The following is a 27,716-nucleotide window of genomic DNA, read 5'->3' on the forward strand; positions in this document are numbered from 1 at the left end:
CTCTTTTCCCTTCAATGATGGAGGATATCTCTATGCTTCAGAAGGTTGTATGTGGAGATTCAACCTTGACTGTAATATAGAAAGCAGTCCTTCTGACTATGGAATGCCTTTATATAGTCTGCCATTCTCATAACAACTAAGAATTCGTTAGATTTTGGGGAGACAAATACAAATAAAAAATTAACTATTTTTTATTAGTGGTTGCTATTAGTGGTTACTGTTGCTACTGTTATAATTTCAGTATAGGCTATTCAAGTAGAAAAAAGTACAATCCAGTCACAAGATCCAAAATTAGCATTTTATTCAGAACATTGGGGTCAGGAGTGTATCATTTATATTCTGGTACATAATACAGAGGCAAAGCTGTTGTCAAACATCTTTCCGGTTGTTTAACATACTGTGTAATTATTTGAGCCGTAAGTATAAGGCTATCCCTTGACTCTTCAATCTTTCTTTCTCTCTCTCTCTCTCTTTCTCTCACACAGTTTTTGTTTATTTGTTTTTGGTACAAATTATGTAAAACATTTGTGCTAAGAACTTTTTGCCCACCCCAAACAAATAAAACAAACAAAAAATTAATTTAAAAAACTCAAACCTTGAGTACTCTAACTACAGCTCAACAATTGAATCAATGTCACTTGTTTGCAACCTGTTTGTAAATACTTTACCCATAACAAAAGATATAAACATGCAAAAACCTGAATCCATAGTCCAAATAATACATACACATGTTTGGAAGTTTCAGCACTTCCCAAAGACTATGCTAATAAAACATTATGTACACGTACCATTTTTTACAGTGAAGTGGGAAAAAAAGTACTGGAAAATGCTTTAAAAAAAACGTGTATATGGATTAAGACCAAAATGTGTCTAACATTCTACCATAAGAAAAGAAAATCAGTCCTGCTACAAACTGGTGATATGAAAACTCCCTTTATTTGCAACCAGCTGCATAAGATTCAGAATTTTAGTGAAAAACCCTAGCATCTAAAACTAGAAGTATTGTACATATTTTTTATGGCCTTCTTCCCCCACATCTCCCCGATAACAAAATTTTCCCATGAGGTTTTTTTCAATTTTGTTATTTTAATAAAAGCAATGCAATGTAACAAAAGCATGTTGAAGCATATCAGTGACTGCGCTTTCTCCCCACCCCCAATGTGGTTTTATTTCAGTTTTTCATAAATCAGTACCATTTAAAGCCTTAAACATAAAATTAATTCCAATCTGAAAAAGGTACAAAAAGGCACATAAAATCCCAGTGCTTCTGTACTGTAAAATTCAAGTGTAACTGAGCTCAATTGTTTGTTTTCCTTTTTTTTTTCCAAACAGCATTGGATGACTGATATTCCCAGTGAGCCCAAATAGGTTTGCAGCCTACGCCAAAGCCTTCAGCAAGCACTTGTGCTAGTAGACTACAAAGTTAAAGCCTAGCTTCTGTATGCTTGTTGGGAATACCAGTGAAAAGGTTTGTACTTGTCCAAATGCAACGCTGGCCACCATGGCATTCAGTCATCACCTCCCCCGTACATATCAGCAAGTTTCTTGAAACGTGGACCCCAGTCATTTAGATAATCGTAGTCCTGCTCGCCGCCACTACTTGAAGAGTTGAGGGAGCTCAAAGATCCAGCGGTGGAACCACTTCCCTCATAGTCAAAGACTAGAAGAGAGTCATACGGAGGAGCTGTGGGGTCGTTGTCTGCAGCTTTAAGTCCCTGTAAACAGTCAGGAGGGGGAAACGCTAAGAAAATGGGAAGACTACCCCAATCATTTCACATAGGCATTATGTAGACCCAAACTTGTGTGATCACTCTATAAGAAAACGTCTGGATCAGCAGCAGGTCCAGGAATAATTGAAATGTAGGAAGAGCTATAATCACCTGCTTATCCTTTCTGCCCCTCGCTCTATATAATTAGTAATCATTCAAAGAAATTGGAACAATTTATGTCTAAGCAAGGAGAATAAATAAATATTGTAAAAGTATGCCATATGAATATGAATGGCAACCAGCTAAAACATTTTTTTTCATTTTAGTTCAACAGTTTTAGCTGCTTAACACATTGTAAATTACTAATAGCTGGCACAAAAATATTCATAGTGGAGTTAAATGGCAGTTTTGTGTGTGTCTCTTGAATCTTTAAATTGAAAGCTAAACAAGAACAAACACGGAAGAACTAAGTTTACAAATTAGATGCAAATAACAAGAAGGCTTCATCTGTCCACACATCAAAATACCCATCAACTCCTTTCACACATTTAAAAAAAAAATTAAATTACAATTTCTTGAATGGAACTGAGGAGCTTTTTAAAAATATTTTTCACTCCCAAGATATTGACTACAAAGAAATCTAGCAAAAATCCCAGCAATATTGTAAATATATGCTGCAATGAAAGCCCTAAGTGCATTCTGTCATTTAAATTCTGTGCTTTATGGTAATTGGTAAGGCTTGCTTGTGTAGTGGGATCTACAATAATGGTTTAAAACAAACTGCATGTTTCTAAAACAGCAAGAAGTGCTATTGTATTTCAACCAATTACATCAAAAATATTCTTTAAGTCTTGTCAAGCTGGGAAACTAGAGTCTCTTAGTGTGGCATCCATTGCTGGCCTTGGATGATATACAGTCTCTTATGCTATTGAGTTTATAGCATAAAACAATAATGAAAGATTCAGTGTTCCAGAAAATGCACTTAATGTGCAAACTGTCTGTTGGAAAAAAGGTCCTGAAAGGCAGTTTTACAAAGGTATGGCTAAAGGCTTAAAATCTGCATTATAGGAAAGTTAAAATTTGTGCATTTCATGTTCTAAACAGCTTAACCTGGTATGAAAATTTAAACACTAGAGAACACTGAAAAAAAACAACAAATTAATATTTCACAGATTTTGACTGAAAAGGTAAGTCAATTTTGAAGAGCTACAATCTTTTAACTTATAGCATAATTGTTTCCAGAAAAGAAAAATTTAACTGACCTGATATGTTGCTGCAAAAAAGCAGCACTCCCCAGGTTGTTAGAAAAAAACAAAGGCTAAGATGACAGAATTTCCTGACACAATTTCCCATTTGTTGACGCACCAGTAGAGATCATAGATCTAAAAGCCTAGCCACTAAAAATTCAGCAGGTGTTGAACCACACGAAAATGCAGTGGTGTTCATAAAAACCTGTGATGTCAAGATGATGGCATTTGTGATGACATAATCATGAAAATGACCCAATTACATTCTTGTATCACAATGTCTTATTTAAATCCATAAGGTACAGCATTTGTGTGATGTCAATTATGTGCCTTTTGCCCCTTTTGTTCCCCCTTCCCCATAGATGCCCATGCTAAGATGCTTATTCATTGCATTTTAGTTGCAATTTGTGGAGCTGGCTGGCTGTTCTTCGTATTGCTCTGCAGGTAGGAAGATGGCCTATAAGTGATAAGACTATTTGTTCAACGTACTCTGTATTACTTTCTTTCTCTGGCAGCAACTGATAGGCTGTCAGTGGGAAATCATTCACATCTGTTACCTGACAGAGCTTTACATTAAACATTTTGAGACTGGACCTAGGACCTTTTGCATGCAAAATACATGCTTTGTCATGGAGCTCCAGACCCTACTTAATTCTGCTTGCAACATATCAGATGCCCCATTTTGTACATATTTTATTTAAAAGCATTAGTGAAAAAACACCGACTAAGTAGAATTAAGGTTGCTAGTACTAAAAATCACTTGTACAGGAAAAAGAAGATGCAGCCCCATTTCAGGTTTGTTGTAACTTCTGAATGAGGCATGAAAACTTGAATGATCAGTAATGTCAGAAGCAGGAATGTTAATTCCATACCACTCTGCCCTATTTAAGAACACTGCTCTCCACTACTGTATTCTTGATTTTTACAGTGTGACATAAACACAATATAAGAACAGTTATGCAGGATTGTTTGTACAGTATATATTTGTACTGAATGTTCCCTACAGAATGAACTGTCTACCGGTTCACATTTATCACTCCCGACTTATCTTGTTCACAACTTCCTCCTTCAGAGGGTAGAAGAAGATACAAGAGAATCAGTTACTAATAGTTAAGAAATATTTAATTGAGGAAATGAATGTAGCAGGAATACTGGAGGAAAGTGACCATCTATTATTGGCATTCTTGATCTTAAAAGGAACCTAAAACTAAACGTAGTTAAACATGTACTGTATCTTGGACTTCAAAAAAAGAAGATGTTAGTAAAATTCAGAATAAATATAAGTTGGATTCCATAAAAGGAAAAACTAATAAATAGGTGCAAGCTCCTAAAGAAGGTGGTATTACTGCATAATTGCAAACAATTCCAATGAGGAGAAAAAATGGAGGATAGCAAAAGAAGCCAGCCCAGCTACACTAAAACCTTAGCGAATACCTGAAAACGAAAAGGACATACACAGAAAATGGATACACACAAAGAATACAAAGTCAAGTAATAGAGAAAGAGTACAGTCTGGTAGCTTGCTAACAGAGCTGATGTCAGGAAAGCAAAAGTTCAGAACGAGCTGAGGTGAGCAGAGGTTAGCAAAGGATGCTAAGAATAGCAAAAAGAGCTTCTTTAGATGTGCTTAAATAAAAGAATCAGTATACCAGACTTGATAAAGAAGGCAAAATGCTAACAGGTAACAAAGAAAAGGCAGCATTAAACAACTCCTATTTTGGTTCAGCATTTTCCATAGGAAATTGTGAAGGACAAAATAAAGGGTCAGAATTGCAACTGGAGACTGAGAGAATCAGGGAACACCTCTGTTCTTTTAATGAATTTAAATCTCTAGATCCAGATGAATTTCTTCCTAGGTTACTGAAGGACTAGTTGGTAGTCTGGTCCTTATATTTTTGAGAAATTCTGGAGAATTAAAGTACCTGATGGCTGGAGGAGAACAAATATGATGCCTATCTTCAAAAAGGGAAAAAGGAAGATGCAGCAAGCTATAGATCAACGAGTCTGGCACTGATACCAGCGAAGACTCTAGAACAGATTATAAAATATCTAGCTAAAAGCATTTCAAAAGTGTAATGATTATCAGAAATCAGTACAGATTTGTCAAAACAATTTTTGCCAGACTGATCTCTTCTCATTTTAATTCCTCAATAGACTATGGGAATTCTGCAGACATAACTTACCTTTACCTCAGCAAAGCATTTCATAAAGAACCCTGTGATATGCTGATTGATAAACTAGTTAACTTTGGGCTGAATGGCATAATAATTAGGATACACATCTGGCTCAAAAATTGTATTCAGTGTGCTTGTTATTATATTTCTCTCTCTCTCTCCCCCTCTATCTATTTATCTTTATCTCAAGGTGGCAAACATACCTAATACTCCTGCCTCCTATTTTCCCCACAACAACAACCCTATGAGGTGGGCTGGGCTGAGAGAGAGTGATTGGCCCAAAGTCACCCAGCCGGCTTTCATGTCCAAGGGAGGTCTGGAGACCCAGCCTCCTGGTTTCTAGGTCAGCAACTTAACCATTACACCAAACTGGTTCTATTTCATCAATGGTTCCTCATCAAACTGGGGACAAGTAACAAGTGAGGCTCCAAAAAGATCAGTCCTGGGTCCTGCATTTTTTAATATTTTCATTAATGGTTCAAGTTTGTGTTGTGCACCAGCTACGTCCCTGTCTGGATCGGGAGTCCCTCCGAACAGTCACTCATGCCCTGGTCATCTCCGGTACAGACTATTTCAATGTGCTCTACATGGGGCTACACTTGAAGAGTATCTGGAAGCTTCAGCTGGCCCAGAATGCAGCTGCACAAGCAGTTTTGGGAGCCCCAAGGAGGGCACATATAAACTGGGTGCCAGTTTGCTTCCAGGTCCAATTCAAGGTGTTGGTTATTACCTTTAAAGCCCTACATGGCATGGGTCCAGGTTACCTGAGGGACGGCCTCACCTGTTACATTGACCCATCCCACCCGGTGAGGCAGAGAGAGCATGCTACGGACCCTGTCCATGAGGGAGTACCTATTGGCAGGGTCCAGGAGGAGGGCCTTCTCTGCCATTGCGCCCACCCTTTAGAATAATAAATTACCCCAGAGGTGACACAGGACCCCACTCTCCCAGCCTTCAGGAAGGGGGTTAAAACCTGGTTATGCCACCTGGCTTGGGGTGGGAGGGGTGATAGCCATGCATGGAGGTGGTTGGCACCGTGATGGTGCCAACAGTAAGATCTTGATTTGCCATCTTGTCTTTGTATTTTATATTTGTATTTTTATATATATTTACACACACAGACACACACACACACACACACATTGTATTTTAATGGTATGTTATTTTTTATGATTGTAAACTGCCCAGAGTCGTCGTATACGAGTTGGGCGGTTGAGAAGTTCAATAAATCAATAAACAAACATTTTAGCTTTATACTTGCACAGTACATTAACATACCATTATAGTAATTAACATACTGTCATGAGTACTGATGGAGAGCAGGAGGGGGCCTCTATCCAGGGGGGAAAACGCATGCATAGTACTGAGGAATTAAGCAGCCATTCAAAGAGACACAGATGAGACCCGCCTTAACTTCTGGGGTTTATCTGTCTGGGTTTTTCCCACGCTTCTTCAGTTTGTTACGATTTTCTGTCTTATGTAGCAGCAATAAACACTAGAGACCTATTCCTTGTCTCAGCGTGATTCCTGACTGTTAGGACACATACCATTATAATAGTGTATGTTACATTTTTATTATAGAGACTCCTTGTTATGGTAGTATTTTATCTGACCCATTTGATTTTACTTTTGTGTTGTATATTTTCAAATTTTGCTGGTGATTGACCAAATAAACATAATTTCATTTCATTTCACAAAATGATGTGACTGTAAAACATCAATCTTTAAGCTGCATTAACAGAATAATAATTTCTGAATCACAGGAACTAGTTGTTCTACTCCTTTCTACATTGGTCAGACCACCATAAGAATGGTGTCCAATTCTGGTTGCCACACTTTAAAGATCCACAGAAATTAGAACAGGTTCACAAAAAAAGGGAACAAAGATCATTATGGCACTAGAAACTAAATCCTGTAGAGGAAGATTGAAGGAGCTGGGTATGTTTAGCCTTGAGAAAATACGACTGGGGTGTGGGGGGTATGATAATAGTTTTCAAAAACCTGAAAGGATGTCACACAAAAGAAAATCAGTATATCTTCCCTCTCATACCAGAGGACACAGAATAGTGGAGTCAACTTACAGGAAATAATTGTGAATGGATGATAGAAAATTTTTTCCTAATATTAAGAGCAATTTGTCAATGGAACAAATTGCCCAGACATTTGGTAGCCTGGCTCCCCTTAATGTTTCAAGCAGAGACCAGGCAACCATCTATTTTAGATACTTTAATGTGGATTCCTGCATAGACCAGGGTGTTGGACTACATGGGCTAAATGGACTCTTCCAAGTTTGTGAGTCTACACTATAATGTACTTACTACAAAATTTATGTTCTGACTTTCAACATAAACATCATCCTAAAATGGCTTATAAACAATAAAACACTTGTGAATGAAATAAATCTTATTAAAAACAAACAGCAAAATTCTAGAATTTTTCATACAAAGTAATTAGTGGTAATGGCCCTGTCTTGGGTGTGGGAGATGTTATTTGTACATTACACACAGACACACACACACATATAAGAGGGGTGCAGAGCTCTGTAATCATTTCACAATTTTTGCTTCAATTTATATTATAGTATTATTATAATTTCTAAAGAGGTATACATGATGAATGAATCAAAGCTTATCTCTTTAAATCCAATTAGACCCCTATACACACCATAAAATTTCATCTATGGTAAAAGTAATATAAAAAAGATGAGAAATACTGACACAGTGCCTCTGCAGACTTGTAACTTACAGTTAATACATAACTAGGCTAAACTAACACCGTAATGGAATCCAGTGGAACAATTGTTTTGTAAATACAGTGGGTAAGACAGATAAAGCATGGGTGCAACTGATACCAATGCACAAAAGTTAATTGTTTCATTTACTGTTTTCCATTTAAATAATTGTTTTTTTAATTTATTATAAATATAAATATATAAATGTCATATTTATATCTGCCAACATCGTAATCGTATCAACAATACTTTAAAAATCATTCTTCAGATGTAAAGGATATTCATAATCTGTGCAGATGGTGCCTAATAAGTCCTAAAAGGATGTTTTCCCTTTCCCTCCAGCTTCCAATTTACCTCATTAATGAAGTCCCCAATGTCCCCAGGATGAGGAGCTGCTGATCTGACTGGATACTGAGGTTCCGCATGGATAGGTCTTTCATCAAGTCGCCTTATTCCAACAGGTTTGATAGCATCTGGTTCTATGGTGTCAGGTTGTTGGAGCTGACTTAAATCATAGTCCTGGAAGCGATACGTAAGATATTGATTTATATCCTGCTTTTTTATCCAAGAAAGATGGTCTAGATCAGTGGTTCTCAAACATTTTGGTCTCAGGACCCCTTTATATTCTTCAAAATGACTGAGGACCCCAAACAGCTTTGGTTTATGTGGGTTATATCTGTCAATATTTAGAAATTAAAACTAAGAAATTTTAAAGTATTTACTTATTTGACTTTGTGGACTCCCTGAAAGGGTATCAGGGACCCACAGGGGTCCCCCAACCACACTTTGAGAACCACTGGTCTAGATGACTTACAATATGCATAGTAAAGAGAGCAAAATGCTTGTTCTTATAAAATATGCTACTGTCCCCTTTTCTCAGTGACCTTCATGTATTCATGTTGCAATTATAGGAGTATTTTTGTGGAAGAAATGGAAATTCTTTTAGACTCACAGAGGTAATTTCCTATCTTTTGTGAGGCGGAGAGATTCCAACACTTTCAGCTGCCCTCCCCCAACCCTCCAAACCCTATAATACTTGATTAATGACTTGCAATGTTATGTCAACTAGCAGTTGTAAGGGAAATTTCAGACAGGGAGGGGTAGGGGGAACTAAACTTGCCTGGCTGTTTTATATCTAGCTTCAGGAAGATACCTTATCAGTGCTTTGCTTGCATTAACATGCTTTTTGAAGTTTCTCTTTCTAATGCTTTGCACAGCTTTAGTAACTAGGTCTGTTGAACCCTTGGGGTGGATAGAATGTCCTGTGTATGAAGAACTGAAGCACACATTAAGTAATTTCCATTCCTCACTTGAACATGGAGGTCATTTCAGATAGCATATATGTATAATAATTTATGGAACGACATAACTTGTCATTAAGGAAAGACATAACTTTCTAACTTGTCTCCTAAAAGCTGCATCTTCCACAAGGAAAGTATTAAATGCAGATCTGTAGAGAACTACTGCATCAAACTGAAATACTATTTTTAATCCACAGAGTACTAGGGATTAAAAATCAGAACAACTGTATCTGAACATTTGCTGAACTTTAAACCAAAGTGTCTTCTTTCCTGATTATGCTGGAGGGTAGTTGTGTGAACATAGGAAAAGGTGCTATATGCAAGCCCATGTAAGCACTGAATCACATTTTACCCTTTGAATCCAGATCACAGCTCTTTAAGTATATTATTATTTTCAGGCAGTAAATGTAGTTTGCAATTAGCACTGTTCTAGTAAAAAAGCTTATATAACTAACATATGCTTTCCATGTACATCAGACTACCAGGAAGTTTTTTTTTTAAATCACAACGGTTATGACTGAAATCTTATGCACATAGATTTACTTACGGAAGTAAATTTGCTGAATGTATATACAGAAGGGGAATACAAAATTGTTTTTTAAAAAATCTTGAAAGGTTCTGAAGTTATTAAGAAACTTTGATACTTCTTGAAGAATCTATGTGCTTTGAAAAAAAGTTTGGGTTCATATGTTGTTAAAATAAAGGATACTTTAAGAGCTTTCAACACATAATCTTAGTCTACCATGAAAAATACTAATTTTGCTTGATTTTTATGTTTGTGTGCCTTTTTAAAATAGTATCTGATGCCTCTAGTAAAGTTTCATGCCTTGACAATTTTAACATTTGTGGAATAATATACCAGGGAAGATTCTACTGATAATTTTTCCCCTCAAATTATTTAAAAGTGCAGGTTTACAGTGCAAGAGGTGAAATAAACATACTTTGAAATATTGCCATTGGATATACTGTAAAATCTACACATATAATTTAAGGCTCCAAGAACAAAAAAAACAATTTTAAAACTACAGCAGACTGTTCAAATCTAAACATAATGTAGATGATGATGATTCTTTACAAACATGCCTGTGTTAATTAAGAGCTTGCTGTTTGTAATTCTAATCCTATCTTTTGGGAACAATATTTTACTTTAACTTTTTTCAAAAGCAATTATTCAGCTTATTATCCTATTGAATGCAAAAATAAATCCAATCCATGAAGAAAAAAATATGGTTGGCCCTGAGACCAAATGAACACAGATTTCATGTTATATTCTTCATTCCTGCACAACAAAATGTATGGATAGAATTCTAGACTATAACACTATAGCTGAAAATTGACTCTAATAAGGTCATTGGCCAAACAGCATGCATTTAAAAACCCATCCCTCTCAGTAGTTTCTTAGCAATTATTTACAAAAGTATTATTTCAGTTGCTCATGTAAAGAGAAAAGCTGACCTCCTCCCCTGCCATGACTCATTTTTAGATTCTAAACCCATACATTACGCAAAGTGTTGACATAAGCCTCAATCTGAAGGAAAAACATGTCATTTGAAGGCAGTCACATTCTCAGTGACTGCCATTCCATGTGCTTTGATGGCTCTGCATCAGCCTTACAAACATAGCTTTGTCTTTGAAGTAGAGTGAACTTACTATCCCTGTTTAGTACTCCTAAGTGTTGTGCAACAAACTTTGTTATTTGATGATTAAGCCTGCCTGCAAAAGTTTCAAATTATGTTGGCAAGGAGGTTGGGAAAAGATAGTCAAAGCAATCAGTATCCTTGTTTTTTTTTTTTCTTTATAGAGAAACAAATTAGTCTCTTTTGATGCACACAGTGGCAGCTTCCAAACACAAGCAGTTGTGGCAATTTACAGGCACAATTCTCACACCTACAATATAAAAACCACTAAACATGAAAAGCAATCCTGAATAACATAACATAACATAACATAACATAACATAACATAACATAACATAACATAACATAACATAACATAACATAACATATATTTCATTATGAACACATTTCTTACCTGATCTTCTTCTCCACCACCTTCTTCATCGTATTTGAGAATATTGTCTCTTACATCATCTTCTGGATCAATGAGTAACTGCTTGGCCTGACGTTCTTTATCACGGCGTTTCATCCAAACCACAAACATTAGAACTAGAACTAAATGAAGTGCAGAAAAAAGGGGGAGCTTTATTTGTTCCTCCTTATACTGTTATTTTTAAAAATACATGAAATGAGCATATTCAGTACTTATCTGTTCTGGAATTTATCTGCTCCAACTTGCAACTTAAAGGGAAGGGAAGAAGCAGTAAATTCCTTGCTAATACATTCCCTTACACTATATAGGATGTTCAGGAGTTGGAGAATTCCAAACCCAATCCATTATAAAGGTAACATTAAAGAAGAAGCTGTAAACTGAAGCTGCACCATAGGGTGGGGGTATCAACTATTTAGAATTCCTTCAGAAGAAAAGCCACTGTGCGTATCAAATCAGTTCAGGAGCAATAGCCTGTACAGAATGCAACTATCTAGCTGTTTATTTATCCCGCCTTTATTATTTTTATAAATAACTCAAGGCAGCGAACATACCTAGTACTCCTTTCTCCTCCTATTTTCCCCAAAGCAACAACCCTGTGAGGTGAGTTGGGCTGAGACAGAGTGACTGGCCCAAGGTCACCCAGTTGGCTTTCGTGCCTAAGGACTAGAACTCACAGACTCCTGGTTTCTAGCCCAGCACCTTAACCAATAGACCAAACTGGCTATCAGAGTCAGTTTGTCAGACTTCCCTCCTTAGAGTCTAGACTGGAAATACATAACCTAAGGAATGAGAATCTAAGAGCTCTGACTACTAGTATTTATTAGAAGGAAGAAGGAAGGTTAGGGTTACAGCACAAGAATTTCAGTGAGCATTGTGTTTTCAAATGAGACAGTTATGTTTAGGCAATCTATGGCAGACAAGCTCTTGTCTGTTTCCTTCTGCTTTTTCAGTGTCAAAGGGACCAGTGAAAGCAAGGCAGTCTTGGTGAAAGCAGGGCAGTATGCATCAGTTCAATATTTTGGTAACTACTATTCTCAGAGCTGTAAACCATGGTAAATTATAATTAGATAAATTAGTACACTTGAAAGAGGCACTTTCCAGCCAAGCAAAATGGCTGTGCATAAACAAGCATGCAGAGGTAGCCAGACCAGAGTATCTTCTGAAGCTCTCATGCAAGCCTTGAAAAGACATGCCAGTTTTTGTGCTTGAAAGGGTGCTTTCTGCCCTGTGCGTCATGAATGCTTAAGCCAGCCATACACACATTACATAAATTTGAGGTCAGTCACACTAGCTTTCTAATGTTTTATATAATTAAGTATAAAACGGAACAGCAACAACAAGTACAGGGAGTTAGTTGAAACAATACAAAATGTCAAACCTCTTCTGGAGCTCAGTTCCCAACAAAGACTATCTGACTGTGTCTCTTTATCCAGTTTGAAATGTATAGCTTAAAAGGTTCTGTTTTACCATTTTTTTATTAGCAGGAGGTTTATGCTTATAAATGGAAGAAGAAAGCTATGTGATAATTGCTAAGCATTTGTAATGCAAGGTGTAAGTTTACTGCTATTGGTTTACTTTTACTATCCTTACCATCCAACCTTTAAACGTCTTTCTGAATAGATAGATAGATAGTATTCCCCCCTTCATAAAGATGTTCAGAAGCCATCTACTATGCTTGCTCTAAAATTTCAAAGACTGAACTAACTGTTCAGAAGGAAAGAAAGCCAGAGAGGAAGGCGGGGGGGGGGGGGGGGAGGGCAAGAGGAGGAGCTTTTCAGAATATGTCCTTAAGAAAGAAGTCACAAGCTTTATCAAGGACACCACCTATTGTATATTCTCAAATCAGTTAATTGTTGGGGGTCCATCTACATATAAAGAATCTACTCCATGGCAAACGAATCTTGAACATTTTTAGCACGTGTAAGGACACACCCAATCACTGCTAAAATAGTTAGAAGACTTACCAAGTAATATGATGATGCAGAGGAGAATTGCAATGATGGCACCTGTGCCTAGTCCTGCACCAACGATCCTGTCTGCATCTGTACAATCTCCATTTAAATCACACTGGCAAACTTTCACCTTCAGAATAGAAGTGCTGGACTTGGGAGGATTTCCAGAATCTGTTATTATTATTGGAACATCATAGATTCCAGCCTCAAGGAACCTGATCTTTAAAGCCAATTGGGCACGGTCACCTGTATAAAGAAAAGGAAAAAAAAAAGACTGGGTAAATATGCTCTGCTTGTATCAACTGAAATCACTGGAAAGCATCTGCTTAAGAATTTCTTCCTGAAATGGATGTTATTTACTGGTAAGCTTTCATCCAATGTGAAAAGTTCATCTGAATTTTTTTCTAAAGCATATAGAGGACCCATGAGAAGCTGATTCCAACTCTTAGAATCAGATCTTCTGATGCCATGAACAAATTTCTGAGATGGGAAAACTCCAAGACTGGGAGAGTAAGTGAGTCCCCTAGTACTGCATTTAATTCAACTGAAAATTCTATTCTTATAATCACTTTAAAATATTTGAAATAAAAATTAATAGGAACTACTATTAGTTACAAAACAAGAATTGTTATAAAAAGGAATGTATATTACCACTAATGCGAATAATGGTCCAATTTTTCTTAACACTGGCAGGAGAATTTGGCAACTCAAATGCAAATGGTCCAGCATTTGGATCAATATCATCATCTATTGCTGTGATATTTGTTGCATTAGGTTGTAGTGTTTCACATGTTGTAGCTTCTTGAGGATCCACTCGGGGAGCATTATCATTGATGTCAAGCAGATATATCTGAAGGGTACCAGTCCCACTCATTAGCGGGATTCCTTTAAGGACACAAACGCAATAAAACAAAATAAAATAAGCCTACTTTCTATTAAAAAGGGATTGTGATATACTTACTATACATATAAGAATGTACTAGTAGAAAAAAAAAGTACAAGTTAAATAACATATTTTTCTGACTATAAAGAGTAATCAGTTCTTTTCTGAACATAAATTTTAAGCTGAAGCTGAGACAAAGAGAATTTTTGCAGCATATTTTCCTCCAATGGAAAAACTGAAATGGAAAATTTCACTTTCATAGTGAATTGATTTTATGAAGCCTAAGTGGATTTCCAATCAGAGTAAAGAAATTGCTTTTTTCTGAACCAACTTAGTGGCATTGCCTGAGTAAGGTTGGATTGTCTGCACCAGAACTGATTACAATGGGAGTTGTACAGTAAATTGCCAGATTTCCTTAAAACAGCACCAAAGCAGCAGCAGCACTTTGAGTAGAAAATGGAAACAAGTGGGCCTGACACTGGTAAATATTTCATTAGGTGGCCATACAGTTATGAAATTTCAGAATGCCTTCATTTTATAGTTAAAAATGTTTATTTGGGAATATCTTATGTTGTATTAAAAATCTGTATCAAAGAAGATACAGAAAAAAAGAGAAAGTATGCTTGTGTTTCTAATAGAATTATATACATTTAATACTGTAATTGCAAACTCTTTCAAGAACAAAAAGATTTTGTTTCATCCTGAATTAGCAAGTTTGTCAAGGGTCAAGAGCAGAATGTAGAAACTGGTAATTTTTTTGGTAGAAATATCTAAAAAATGAAACCTCAGAATTAGCAGCAGGTACAGCTTATATGAAAACGCTTGATGGCTATCACACCATTGGGATCAAAGCTCTACCCCTTTTGTATGGGCATGCAACGTGTCATGTACATACAAAATGGAGCTTTGATTGCAGAGCTACAGCAGCCATCTTACTTGTTTTGACTCCTATAGAAACTGCTGTACAATTCTTTTTAAGGATCTCAGGTCTTTGAAATCTCATCACTGGATAGGTATTTAAGAATCCTTCACCTTTAGTTAAAAATGTTTCCCTAGTCAAGAATATTTTCTGTTTCAGACCTAAAATTTCCTCACAAAATTTCTATGACAGATGTTCTAGTAACCCTAGATTCTCCTAAGGTAAAAGTAAACCAAATAAGGTTTCCCAAAGTACAGCTCCTTGATGGTAAGCATAAAGTTATGATGGATATTTGATATCTCCATCAATCGAAATGATATGCCTCCAGTTAGATAAACAATACAAAGACAGGAGACAGATAATGGCAGAGAACATAATAATACAACTCAAAGTTCCATAGGAAAACTTTAAAGATGGAAATAATGTTTTGGGAGTGGGTTAGGAGTGAATTAGACTGTTTGCCGCACTTGTAAACAAGTTACAAGGAATCAAAAATTTCTAAGTGCTTATCTTTCAAGTTCATGATCTGAGAACTGAAATGGGAAGGAAGAGGAAATAAATACTGGAGCAGCAGCTCCTTCCCTGGCAAAGACATGGAAAAGGGCTGATTCCCCTCTTAGTCACATTTTTTTTCTTTAATGGGAAAAATGCAACCTCAGCAGTCCTTGATATCCAGGTCAATGGAGAGTGCCAGGATGTCCTGGCCTTAGCTCTCTACTTTCCAATTGCTGCATTGAATTGGTATCACAGGGACATAAAGAGTAGTAAATAACTCCTTTCCAAGTATTACTTTCTCTATAACAATACCTATACCAAGGGAATTTCTCTTATACTTTATTATGATTCTAATACAGCATTTATATCAATATTTCATATCCTTGCTTTGCTGATGATACTCATGGCACTCAAAGATACAAATGACAGGCCTTTGAATTTAAACACATACCACTGTCAGTGGCAAGGAAAGTAGCATTATACATATTATTTTTCACATGTGGTGATTCTCTGTCCAGAACACTAGTTGTTGTTATCTGACCATTAATAGGATCAATCTTCAACCAATTGGCGGGATCTGAGAGTTTTGAATATCTGCAAGAATTTAACATAAAACACTATATTAATGTCAGATGCATTTGGACAAACAGATCATCAACAGGAAGATGCACATAGAAATCAAACTGTACATGACAGTCTCAGGATTTTCCAGAAGATGCTATCTGGAGAATTTATATGAGGAACAAAATATATATTTTTTATTGATTATATTTTTTCATATTTATGTATTTGCTATATATTACCCAAAGTTACATAATACTTTTCAATATTCCAAGACATACTGCATACACTGACTTAAAACTGTAGAGTATTTAAAAGCATTGCCATTTAAACATTACATAACTATTCTAAATGCAAATTATAATACTGTTGAAAAATAAACCTTAATGATTAAAAAAATGTATGACTAGTCTCATTAAATTACTTGCAGAGTGGAATGCCTTCATCATCCTTAATTCAATCCTAAGCAAGTAGCATTTAACAAAAAATAAAAAAAATGTTACTTGCTTTGGCGATTCTACTCTGCAAATAATATTTGGAGAGACTTTAAAAATTAAGCCCAGACTGATTCCAAATGAAAAACTAGTTTAAAAACTTTAATCACAGCATTCTTGGTAAAGAGAGGAAGCTAGAATCTGGGAACAAAGTAGAGTAGGAAGACAGACAAACAGGCTAATGGAAGAGGGTCTGGTGACAAAAGACAGGACAGTTCTTCCAAAGGCTGAATTACTCTGGGAAAACAGACCTAGTCTAGTCTAAAGAAGGTGAATGGCTGAGCCCACTTAGCTGCCCAACATAGCTAAGTAGGAAAATACCCTGAAGGAAAGCTGATCATGCTGCCTTCGCTCTTAAGAAGTGAGCATGGATCGAAAGCTGGCATGACTACTTGGACAACTCATAACAAACTTTTTGGTTGGCATTATCCATTTGAAAAAAAACTGCTGTGGGAAAAGATCATATCCTTTAGTCAGTTTTTGGAAAACCAGGAATTAATAACTGTTATGGAGAAATGGTGCAGTATAGTTCAGGTAAAGAAAGAGCATAATGGTGTTCTGAAGAATGAAGTAATGTTTTCAGTGGTGTCAAAGAATCCAATGCTATCAAATTAATTAATTAATTAATGATGATGATAATAGTTAAACAAAAACTGGGAAAAAATTAAAGATAAGCGTAAGTACAGTACTGCATGGAAAAAGTACTTATCTTTCATGTACAGTACTGTAAGGCACACACAAGCCTCCCTCTGCTGGCTGCTAAATTACACTATGTAGTGTGACCATGTGACCATGCCTGCGGCCTCAGAAATCCAGCGTCATTAAGTTTGGAAGACTTCCCGGTGTCAAAGGGTGGACATGTGACCCAAAATGGCTGCTGCTTCGGGGATGGCCGAATCTCAGTCACATGACTGTGGGGGCCTTGAAAGGGTTGTAATTTCAGACTCCAGTTGGAAATCTACTTTTGGGGTACCATCGTAATGGCCTTTAAGTGGCAGCTCAGTAAGTGAAGACTACTTGTAATTAGATTTGGAGAGATCACCACAGCTCTGCTGGGGATGAATGCAGTAGGTAGTAGATAAAACCTAAGGCCAAGAGGCCTCAGCAAATGTGGGTCTAAATGACCAAGGGCAAGATGGTGAATTTTGGGCAAGAGACCATACCAGATTGGAACTTTGATGTGAAGCTACCTTGAAGGAATGCTGTGGGGGAAAGATGACTTTGCAGAATAAGAGAATGGCAGTTGCAGAAGCTGTCACTTGGTTGGTCCACAACACAGTTAAACAGGTAGAATTTGTGAAGAATATGGAATAGAAAGCGGATACATATAATAATCTACCTTGCCATTTCTCAGGCTGTTTCCAGCCCACTGACTGGGACCATCAGAGTCTTGATACCAAGAGACCAATGACATGACCTTGAAGAGGATGGCATGGAAGTAATGAAAGCTAGGTTGGAAGCAGAATGGGCATGAGCTGACTACCTCTAGTCCTGCTGATATCAAGGTAGCCAAAGTGGAAGGTCTTTGTTTTGACTAATCTTACGTATAAGAGAGAAGACTGTATAGATTTCAAGGGAATCTGTCCACAACCTCTCTCTCCAAGATCATCTATTGTGACTGATGAGAAGCTAATTAGGACTGGACAGTATAAATTGGAGAATCCATCAGTGGTGGGATTAGCAGTGGCAAAGTTGAAGTAGGCTGTATCTGGAGAGGAACTCAGGCTACAAGAAATGAAATTGGGGGAGGCAACAAGGCTTTGTTCTTTTATTTTTTGCCCTGGTTGGAATTAGAAAAGACAGGCTTAGAAAATTCTGAATGCTTACTGGGTATTTCATCAGTGTTGATAAAGGCACAGCATATACCTCCTCTGCAGAAATCATGAAAATGACTAATCTTTTGAAGAATTGACAGAGCCACCAGATGACTTTTGGACATACTAGAATATTTTTTTTTGATAAAGCAGAAGAATGATCAGCTCAAGGAAAAATATGCTGATGCTATGTCAGTCAAAAATAAATTGAAAGTATTTGGCCAGAGCTGTGTTAGTGTGGTAGACCTGAGGGTGTTGTTTGCACCAAACAATTCTACATTCCAGAAGACTCTGTATGGGATTCTGTGCAGGTGATTAAATCTTGTCTGTAAATCATGGAGAACACGATGAAGTACACTTTTTAACAACTTCCAAATTATTCTTGCAAGCAAAAATACCAAGGAAGGGAGTCATTCATTTATAGGCAACTAGATGGTTAGGGCAGATCTATGTTACCTTAGAGTAGTCTGTTGCATGTAACGATCTGGATCCTGAGCTGTGAATGATGTTAAAATAGCCCCAGGAAGCATCCCTTCCTCCTGACGTACAAGCTTTGTGACTGGGACAAAAGTTGGGCTTTCATTCACATCAATAACTGTAATGGATACAGTGGCTGTTGACTGAGGAGGATGCTGAATTCCTTTTGCCAAAGGCACTTGGTTTTCTGCAGCTACTGTCAGTACAAACTTCCTATTGCTCTCAAAATCAATAGGCTGGCAAAAACAAAGTGAGAGATAAGTTACTTTAGTCATAGGCTACACTTAAAAAAAATTAAGCGCAATATATCAAGGTATCTTAAATGTTGAAATAAAACCATTTCTTTGTAATATTATAGGAAATTCTTATTTAAAAATTCTTGAAGTTTCTAAAGATCTGCAACTAAAAGGACCAGTTTTATGTAACAGCCTTGTGCTTACTATTGAAAAATAACTGCCTCCTCTTACCCTTTAGAGCTATTCTGACTGGCTTTTCCAAACCCCCTTGTATCAAACAGATCTCTAGTAGCATACATTTTAATTATTATCCTATACTCAATGGCACATGATCAATCAATCAGTAAATCAATCAATACTTATAAACTAATCTGACCCACTGTAGAATAATTCCATGCATAACTTAGATACAAGTTTAATCATACTATTTCATCTTTATTTTGAAGGGTAAGACACTTTTTAATCCACAGCACAAAAACTCAAACTGTGCCTCAATATACTATTGGGTCTCATTAAGCACAGCCGGGTATAAATATTTCAATTGTGTTTTAAACAGAACCTCTGTGTAGGTTATTTGAAAACTGACTTTACAAGAAATAAGAGGTGGGCTCACAGTTTCTAGTTTTAACAGAACTTGAGTGCATTACAAATGAAGACAACATCCTGATGATTATTTGAATGTCTGGTCAGTTTAAAATAATTTTACTTTGTGTTTTTCATTCTGCAAATCAATATAGCTCTGTAATACATTCCATGCAGCCATCAAAATATGCATAATTTGTAAAGGGAATATTCACAGCCTAAACATGCTCATCTTAGACTACTCTTATATGGTTTACAAGGATCTGCCCATGGAAGTACCAACTGCAGCAACATGCAATGACCAGAATAGTCTCTGATGTCCTCTTCTATAAACTTATCAATCTATTTTAATTTGAAGTTATTTTCAATGGTTCCTGAAATTTCTTGGTACCCAGTTTGAGAGAGACTGCCTCATCCCATATGATGCTGTTTATACACTGTGCTTTAAGTATCTGAGTAGTCAGCGTCTTTCAAGGGGCAGTTGGAAGACACATATAAGGTTGTTTTTTTAATGTGAATTGAGAAAATTACATGTTTATTGGATGCTACTTTCTTTTATCTGGGACAATTTTAATGTGTTTTGAATTTTTAATGGTCCCCTTGTGACTGGTTTTTTAATCTGACAAGTTAATTAACTTTGTTTATGGTAGAATTATCTAATTGCTATCTTGTATTTATAAAATTATTTGTATTGTATTTCAGTATTTTAATATCAAAACTATTTTGGGTACTCTTTGAGGGCCAACAATTTCCATTATTTATTATATTATATATGGCATAAATAAAAAAGTATATTGAATTTTAAAGTGGTTGTGAACAGCTGCTGTTATACCTTATGTGTGTTATCTTTCTTAAACGGTTGTTTGACTACTACAGCTTTTGCTGGAAGCATATTCATAGTTCAAGCATATTCATATGAATAGTTCTGCTATTCAGGAATAGCCTAATGGTGGGAAAAAATAAAGAACTTTCCTAATCTGCAATTGTTTCCTCCATATCATTTCCAATACTTTGGAGTAGTTAGGGCAACTCCTATATCATTTTCTTTTAGATTATTAGATAGTAGTTTCCTAAGCTGAAGAACTGCAAACATATTTCCCACTTAGCTGTTTATGCTGTCAAATTCAGGTACCTTTTTCATGGAGTGAGGGATTCCTTACCAAATACAATATAACTCCTTCAGGAATCATTAAACTGTATTAGAGTTTAATAAGGGCTTGGGGAATTCTTCCATGTTGATCCAGGTTTTTTTGCTTCTATTCTGATAGGTCTAAAATAAATAATGTAGTTTGAAACAAACTGAGCTGCTTCAAATAGATTATACTCTTGAGCCTTTCATTTCTTCCTCTTTACAGAGATTTAGTTTAATTTTAGCTTTTCTGTTTAGTTTTTCATTTCAGACCATTTTAGTTTGTAAACTTGACTGGTTCTGTACTTCTTGAGAAGAATGTGATACGTCTGGAAACAGACAACAAAATGATCTAGAAATATGGAGGGTGACTCTCATACTCTCTCGGAAAGTGTAAGACATATTCTGCAGTACTGAAGCTATAGCTTAGTTTCTCTTTGATTTGAGTCCTTGGGAACATTACATTCAGGGAAGTGAAGTATAATGTACTATATAGTGTGCTGAAAGCTATTGAAATATCTATAATATCTCTGTTATTTTTAATTTACCAAACTAGAAAGCTGGCCTGAGCAGCAGTTTCATGTCATGAAGAATAACAACACAAAGGATTGTAAAAGATAGTTTCTCTCCCTATCATTATCAGATATACAAAAATTTTATCAACAGTACAAATATAGTGGTGGCATTCTGTATGGATACTGCTTTTCAGCTTCAGGGTTGGAGCTATAAAACTGCAAACTAAGGTACTGAATATAAAAACTTTCAACTAAGACACTGAATATTTGTGATGTGGCAATCGTGTATGTTTAAATGTAAGTTTGCCACATGAGATTAAAATTGATGAGACTGATTTCAAAAACATGAGGCATCATGAGACTACACTCTATTTTCACTTCAATTGCATTCTTGATAGTAGGAGTGATCTCAAATAGGGGAAAAATGCCAGGAAGAGAGGGACTATGGGAAGTTCATATTGCAGGAGATAACTGATCCAATTTTACTCTTCTCTTAAATTATGTTTCTACCTGCAGATTTATACTCATTGGGGGAGATTTTTAAACAAATTGATCTGCTGCTTGCACATACAGTTTTTTCCTAAGTAGCATAATTGGTCACACACAATGCATTTAATTTTAGCAACTGCAACATCCGGTCAAGTCAGAATCATAAAGCAACAAATAGACTAAAAACCTGTATCAGCCCATCCTACTGTTCTCAGTCAGAATTCTGCCCATTTCAACTTCTTATAAATTAAATGTCATGATCTAAGCCAAGGTTTTTCAAACTATGTTATGTGGAACCCAGCATTCCATGAGAGACTAATATCTACAGTACAGCTGCTGGGTGAGGTCATCCAATAATACGGGATGAGGTATTATCACATTATAACTCCATCTCAGGCCAACTAAGTGATGCAGTGGAGGCTATGTCTTGGTGTCTGAGGGCTGTGGGGATTTGGATGGGGAAGAACAGGCTTCAACTCAATCCTAGCAAGACTGAGTAGCTCTGGTTCTTGGGACTTTCCATCTCTTAATCCAGATTGGGTTGCTGTACTTCAATCAAAACCAGTACACAGTTTGAGGTCCTCCTGGATTTTGACTCCTGCTCAAGGAACAGATGGTAGCTGTGGCCAGGAAGGCCTTTGTATAACTTCATGTTGTGTGCCAACTGCATCCTTTCCTGGACCAAGGACTGCTCACAATCACTCATGCCTTAGTCAACCACAAGTGGACTACTGCAATGTGCTTTACATTCTGCTGCTCTTGAACAGCATCTGCAAGCTGCAGCTGGCTCAAAATGTGCTGTGGGCAGTTTTAAGTACTCTTCAGTGTGCTCATGTAACAACTCTCCTCTGTGAGCTGCATTGGCTACTGGTTTGTTTCAACATGCTGGCAATCACCAGAAAGTCCTTCATGGCATAGAGCTGAGTTATTTGTGAGACTGCCTTTCCCTGATCACTTCTACCTTTCCCATTGGATCTGGCAGGAGAGGTGTGCTATTGGTCCTGATGGTCTTCCTGTGAAGCCCAGGAAAAGAGCCTTTTCTTTCTGGTGCCTGAATTTTGGAACATTATCCCCTAGATTAGATTGACCTTCATCCACAAGCCTTTGCAAAGCTATGAAGACATGGTTGTGTGCCTGGGTATGGGGTTGGGTTGTCCAAGCCTGTGAGATGGTTATGTTAATCGTTGCTTAGTTTTTACCTTGGCTGCTAGATATGCATTGTATTTTGTGGTTGTTTTTTAACTGTTGTTAGCCACACAGCTTAAATTAAATTATGTTAAAAATGCACTTGAATGCAAGGGTATCCTTAGCAATTTTTCTAAAGTACACTGAAAAGTGTGAGTCTTGTTCCCCAATGACAAAAAATGCCATGGATGCCATTTTTTGGATCGGAGTTCTTGGAATTTTTTAACTAATAGGTTCTGTGACCCAATTTTTTTTGAAAACCCTGATGTAGTCCATAGGTAATTTGCTGCACATCAAACAACAACAACACAAACCAGACCAAGTTTTTTAGTATGTAAATTTGAGATAATTCAATTGTGCCTCTTTCTTTCATGTAGGAGCAACACTAACATATCTTTCTGAATTACACAGGCAAAGCAGACAAAACTGCATCTTAACAATGTTTAATTAAATATATTTCACAGAAGTACAGAAGTGTTAAAAGTGTTTTTAGTTTGAAAATGTTGCTTAGTCTATTTGGCAAAAGAACAAAGAAGGTCCAATAAGAAATGATTTCAACTATTTAGTATTTCAATTTTTAAAATCACTCCCACAGAACCTTCTATGCTAGTTCTGATATACTGTGGAATAAGTTCCTTTGAATAATTTAGCTAGGTTCTTAAAAAACATCAAATCTAGACAGGCACCACGGGTGCACATAGGAAGGCTTTCAAAGATAAATGTCACCATTTCAAAATATTCATATTTTTAGAAATCTCCCCCTAATCTGCCTTCCTCATTTACCTAGCAGGAGCTAGTTCTATCTGCTTATGCTTAACTTGGAAAACTGTATCACATACCTTCACAACAGTTACCAATCCGTCATTGCTATTTGGATCAGTAAGAATGGTAAACCGGCCTGTGGGATCACCGCTTGTCATTCTGTATACTGCATTCCAAGCAGGCGTGTGTGGCTGATCTTTATCTGTCACAGTTAAATTAGCTACTATAACATCCACTCTGTTTTCAGGAACTTCACCATAGAACTGAAAATATAAAGCACACACACTTATGTATAAGACGTCAGCTAAATAACCCTGAAAAATCATCATCACGTTGTTTCTCTTGTGAAACACTAAAGGTCCCTCATGTCCCTAAATTATTATCATTTTCATTCAGAAATACTGTTCTCAGGAACATTAGTAGATATTTTAAATGAAGTAACATCCCTCTCTCTCAGTATAGTCTAGACCAGCCTTCCTGAACTTGGCCAGATAATGGGACTGAAACTCTAGAATTCCCAGGCATCATGGATTGTAACTCAAGATACAGAATTTAAAAAAATAATTAAATACGAGCTTTTGTTATTCAGGTAAACACTACGATTTAGCTATCATTTCTTTATTTAGTGCTCTAGGAGGCAAGTAATCCTAATTCAGTGATCCATAGTAATTTTTTAGACCAAAAATCACACTTGGCTCTCCAACAAAAAGTTGTTAGGGTCAGGAGAAAACAAAAATTCATTTAATATGCAAAGAGTTATTTCAGTAAACAATAAATCAATTTAATCCAATGTCTCTTCATGTATGTAATGTTTCTCTCACATTCAAAATTACAGTGTTAATAGTGGTTAATACTGTCTTATTAAAGTCACAGAAATCCACTGAATGGCTAATACAGCCTGGCTCCCTCCATGTAGAGAAGGTGCAAATACAGAACTGAAGTTCTCGCAAGTCAGAAAGAGATTCAACCCATTTGGTCTACTAAGCAAGCAAGCAAGCAAGAGCTATTCATATTCTATATCGCTTTTCTTTACTGCATACTTACAATCATGGCGGTGAACTCTGGGGGATTGTCATTGACATCTGTCACTGTGATGACAGCAGTTGCCGTGTTTGAAAGACCGTATGTTGGATTTCCTTCCATGTCTGTAGCTTGAATTATTAATGTATATTGTTGAACTTTCTGAAAAAAAAAAAAAAAAACCATCACAAGATGACACCAAGAGCAGTTATGGATTAAGCCGACATTCCAAGGGGACAGCAGGTGTCCAATAAAGTGTCTTTTGCGATGCAGTGAGTTTATCACACTGCTCGTTCCTATTAACGTCACTTGAACTAAGAGCTGGATTTGCAATAATGGAGTACACTGCACAACACTAAATTCCAGGATGTTTTGTTTTATTTGGTAGCTTTTAAGTGGGGAGAACTACATCTAAGAGGAGCTTTTTTAATAGCAGGCAATAATCGATTGAAGAGAACTTTTTGAAAATAGAGTATCATGTTAAAAACCCAAATGCTGTGCAACAGTCAAAACTAAAATAGGTTGGGCTTTGTTATTTTTTTTTTAAAAAAAGGTTCGTAAGAACTAAGCATGGGAGGGCACATTCTTGGCAAATGATTCAAAATGCCAGGGCTTTGTGGTGAGGGGAACTGGAGGGTAACGGTGGCAACAACTTCTTCACATCACTATGGAAACCAGTGGCAGGCAGGGATAACAGAAACTAGTCCCTAAAAGAGAAACCCAAACCAAATTATTTCATTGATGTTAAACATTAGGAACTAGATAGCTCTTCTTTGTCAACAGCACAGCTAGTTTCTTTTTTGCTTTGTCAAAATAGAGCCTTTGGTGGTGGAAAAGCCTGTTCTTAAAGCACTGTTGGAACTAAGCCAAAGGCAGAGGAACACACTCTTCCCTAAGAAAAGGAGTTCTCTTGCTTCAGGATTTATATTTTTGAAAATAATTAATGCATTTTATGACATTTTTACTTGAGACTTCTTGGTAATGCATCTGATATGGGATGTTATTAGTTATAAAAGAAATATTACTTTCCCCAATATTTTTAATTTAGGACTGAGCATGCTAATAATTCTTAGATTGGTACTGTGATATTAGTACATAGGGTTCATCATCTTCCAAGAATGAAACTGGTAAAGATAAGGCTTTTTGCTATTGCCTTGAAATGTTATGGCCTTGAGTACTTTATTGATATAGCTGAACAGATTTTTGTGAAAATGAATATATTTATAAGAAAAATGCCATTCCTGAGAATCAGCTTTTTTCTCCTATTTCTTTAAAACCTTATTTGGTGTTAGAATGATGTTCTTATAGATTCTGTTTCTCAAAGTAATATAAAAAAGCTTATACAGACAAGCATACACACACACACACATGTGCACACACACACTGACGCATGCACATGTAAGGGAAACCAAGTTAAAGAACTCCTTTAAATTTCAAGGTTTAAATTGATTATTTTATCATCTAAATCAGTAGAGAGATACACATTTTTCTTTCCTGAAGACAGATTTATTTTTTATGTCTGGGGGAGAAAAGGGATGGGTGGCAATCATGATGTCACTTTTGGATGGAGGCAATTTTTAAATTAATTTATTGGGGAAAAGTCCTGGTGGTTTCAGGGGTTGGGGTGTTGCTGTTTTTTTTTTCTTTTGCTGAATAAGCTTTACAATGGTGGTTTCTTTATTAAGAATACACAAAATGTTATTGTACATGATTTCTTCAGTTATCCCACATATGCACAAACGGGGGTATTATATTTTGGGCAATTTGTTATACAATGTCGTTGCACGATCCTGAGGGATTCCAGAGGATCACAGGATCCAAAAAGGGCTCAAGCTTCTCATGTGACTTGCTTGTCTTTTTAATGCCCTTTTTGGGAAAATCTAAGAAGCAGAAGCCAGAAAGAAGCTAAATGAACATTTTAAAAATCTGTATCTATATCGAGAGAGAGAGAAGGGGAAATGAAATCTCAGTGTTTTTTTTTCCACCCTCCTATTACAGATTCAGAAGCAACCACTCATCTAAGGCAAACAAATTTAAAATGTGCAATGTCAGTCCTGTCTCACCTCTCTGTCAAGTCCAGCAGCAACTGTGATAATGTCACCTGTTTCGTTGTTGATTGTAAACATATTTGGAGAAGGGGTGCTTGGGGCTTGTGACAAGATTCTGTATCTCAGCATTCCATTCAAAACGTTGGGATCATCGGCATCAATAGCAGTGACGGTCATCACATAGGTGCCTAATGAAAGATCCAATAATCCTCTGGGTTAAATAAGCAGTTTACTTGGATTTTACTAGGGCACTCTGAAGCACCAAACTTGGTTTAAATATTTACTTTCTCTAACAAAACACATCACATTCTTTCAAATCATGCATTTTCCCTCAGGCCTGTAATTAATAAGGTTGATAAAAATATCAACATTCACCTACTGCCAAAAGCAAATGTAAACTCTTGCATTTAAATGGCTGCTACCTTGACCTAGCTAAAATATATAGCATGTTTTAGAAAAAGAACCCCAATACTGCAGTAAGATAATGCTTGTTAGTTCAATATACAGGCTCATACAAATGCTCATAAATGGCATTTCTAGTGAACATTTAAACTGCAGATTTTTGAAGCAATGAGAACTGTTGGCAGGTGATGAGATACAGCCTGTTTTGCAAAAAGCCATGGAAAGAACGTATCAAATTAAGAAGGTTTAACCTCTACTATGCACTCAGGACAAATCTGACCATGCTCCAGGACTGAGGATTAAAGGATAGGAGAGTGATCATTTATACAACATGAAGTTTCAAACAAGGTCTGGCATACTGAGAAGAAAGAAAACCATCAAACTCCATTAAAATCCACATAACTCACTAGAAAGCTCTCATCTCATTTGAAGGAACAACTAAATCCATTCTTTAGTTTGTTTAATATCCATCTGAATACATTGTATATATTTTTTCTATTGTAAGTAATTTCCTCCAGGTAAGTGATAATCAGAAATTCACT

At 36.5% G+C, this 27,716-nt stretch overlaps 1 protein-coding gene across 1 annotated transcript in view; it reads right to left on the bottom strand.

The window, feature by feature from the left end:
* Positions 1–284: 284 nt before the first annotated feature.
* CDH2 (cadherin 2) overlaps positions 285–27,716 on the bottom strand; it is a 146,714-nt gene continuing 119,282 nt past the window's right edge. The window contains exons 7-16 of the mRNA XM_063299220.1: positions 26,788–26,960; positions 24,749–24,886; positions 23,782–23,967; positions 18,786–19,042; positions 15,912–16,054; positions 13,815–14,048; positions 13,176–13,409; positions 11,194–11,333; positions 8,216–8,380; positions 285–1,715 (exon numbers count right to left, since the gene is read on the bottom strand). Of these exons, the coding sequence (XP_063155290.1) occupies positions 1,509–1,715; positions 8,216–8,380; positions 11,194–11,333; positions 13,176–13,409; positions 13,815–14,048; positions 15,912–16,054; positions 18,786–19,042; positions 23,782–23,967; positions 24,749–24,886; positions 26,788–26,960 (1,877 nt within the window). The 3' untranslated portion in view covers positions 285–1,508. The remainder of the gene's footprint in view (positions 1,716–8,215; positions 8,381–11,193; positions 11,334–13,175; positions 13,410–13,814; positions 14,049–15,911; positions 16,055–18,785; positions 19,043–23,781; positions 23,968–24,748; positions 24,887–26,787; positions 26,961–27,716) is intronic.

Source organism: Candoia aspera, chromosome 3, assembly GCF_035149785.1.
Source record: "Candoia aspera isolate rCanAsp1 chromosome 3, rCanAsp1.hap2, whole genome shotgun sequence".
In the NCBI taxonomy this organism is placed as follows: domain Eukaryota; kingdom Metazoa; phylum Chordata; class Lepidosauria; order Squamata; family Boidae; genus Candoia; species Candoia aspera.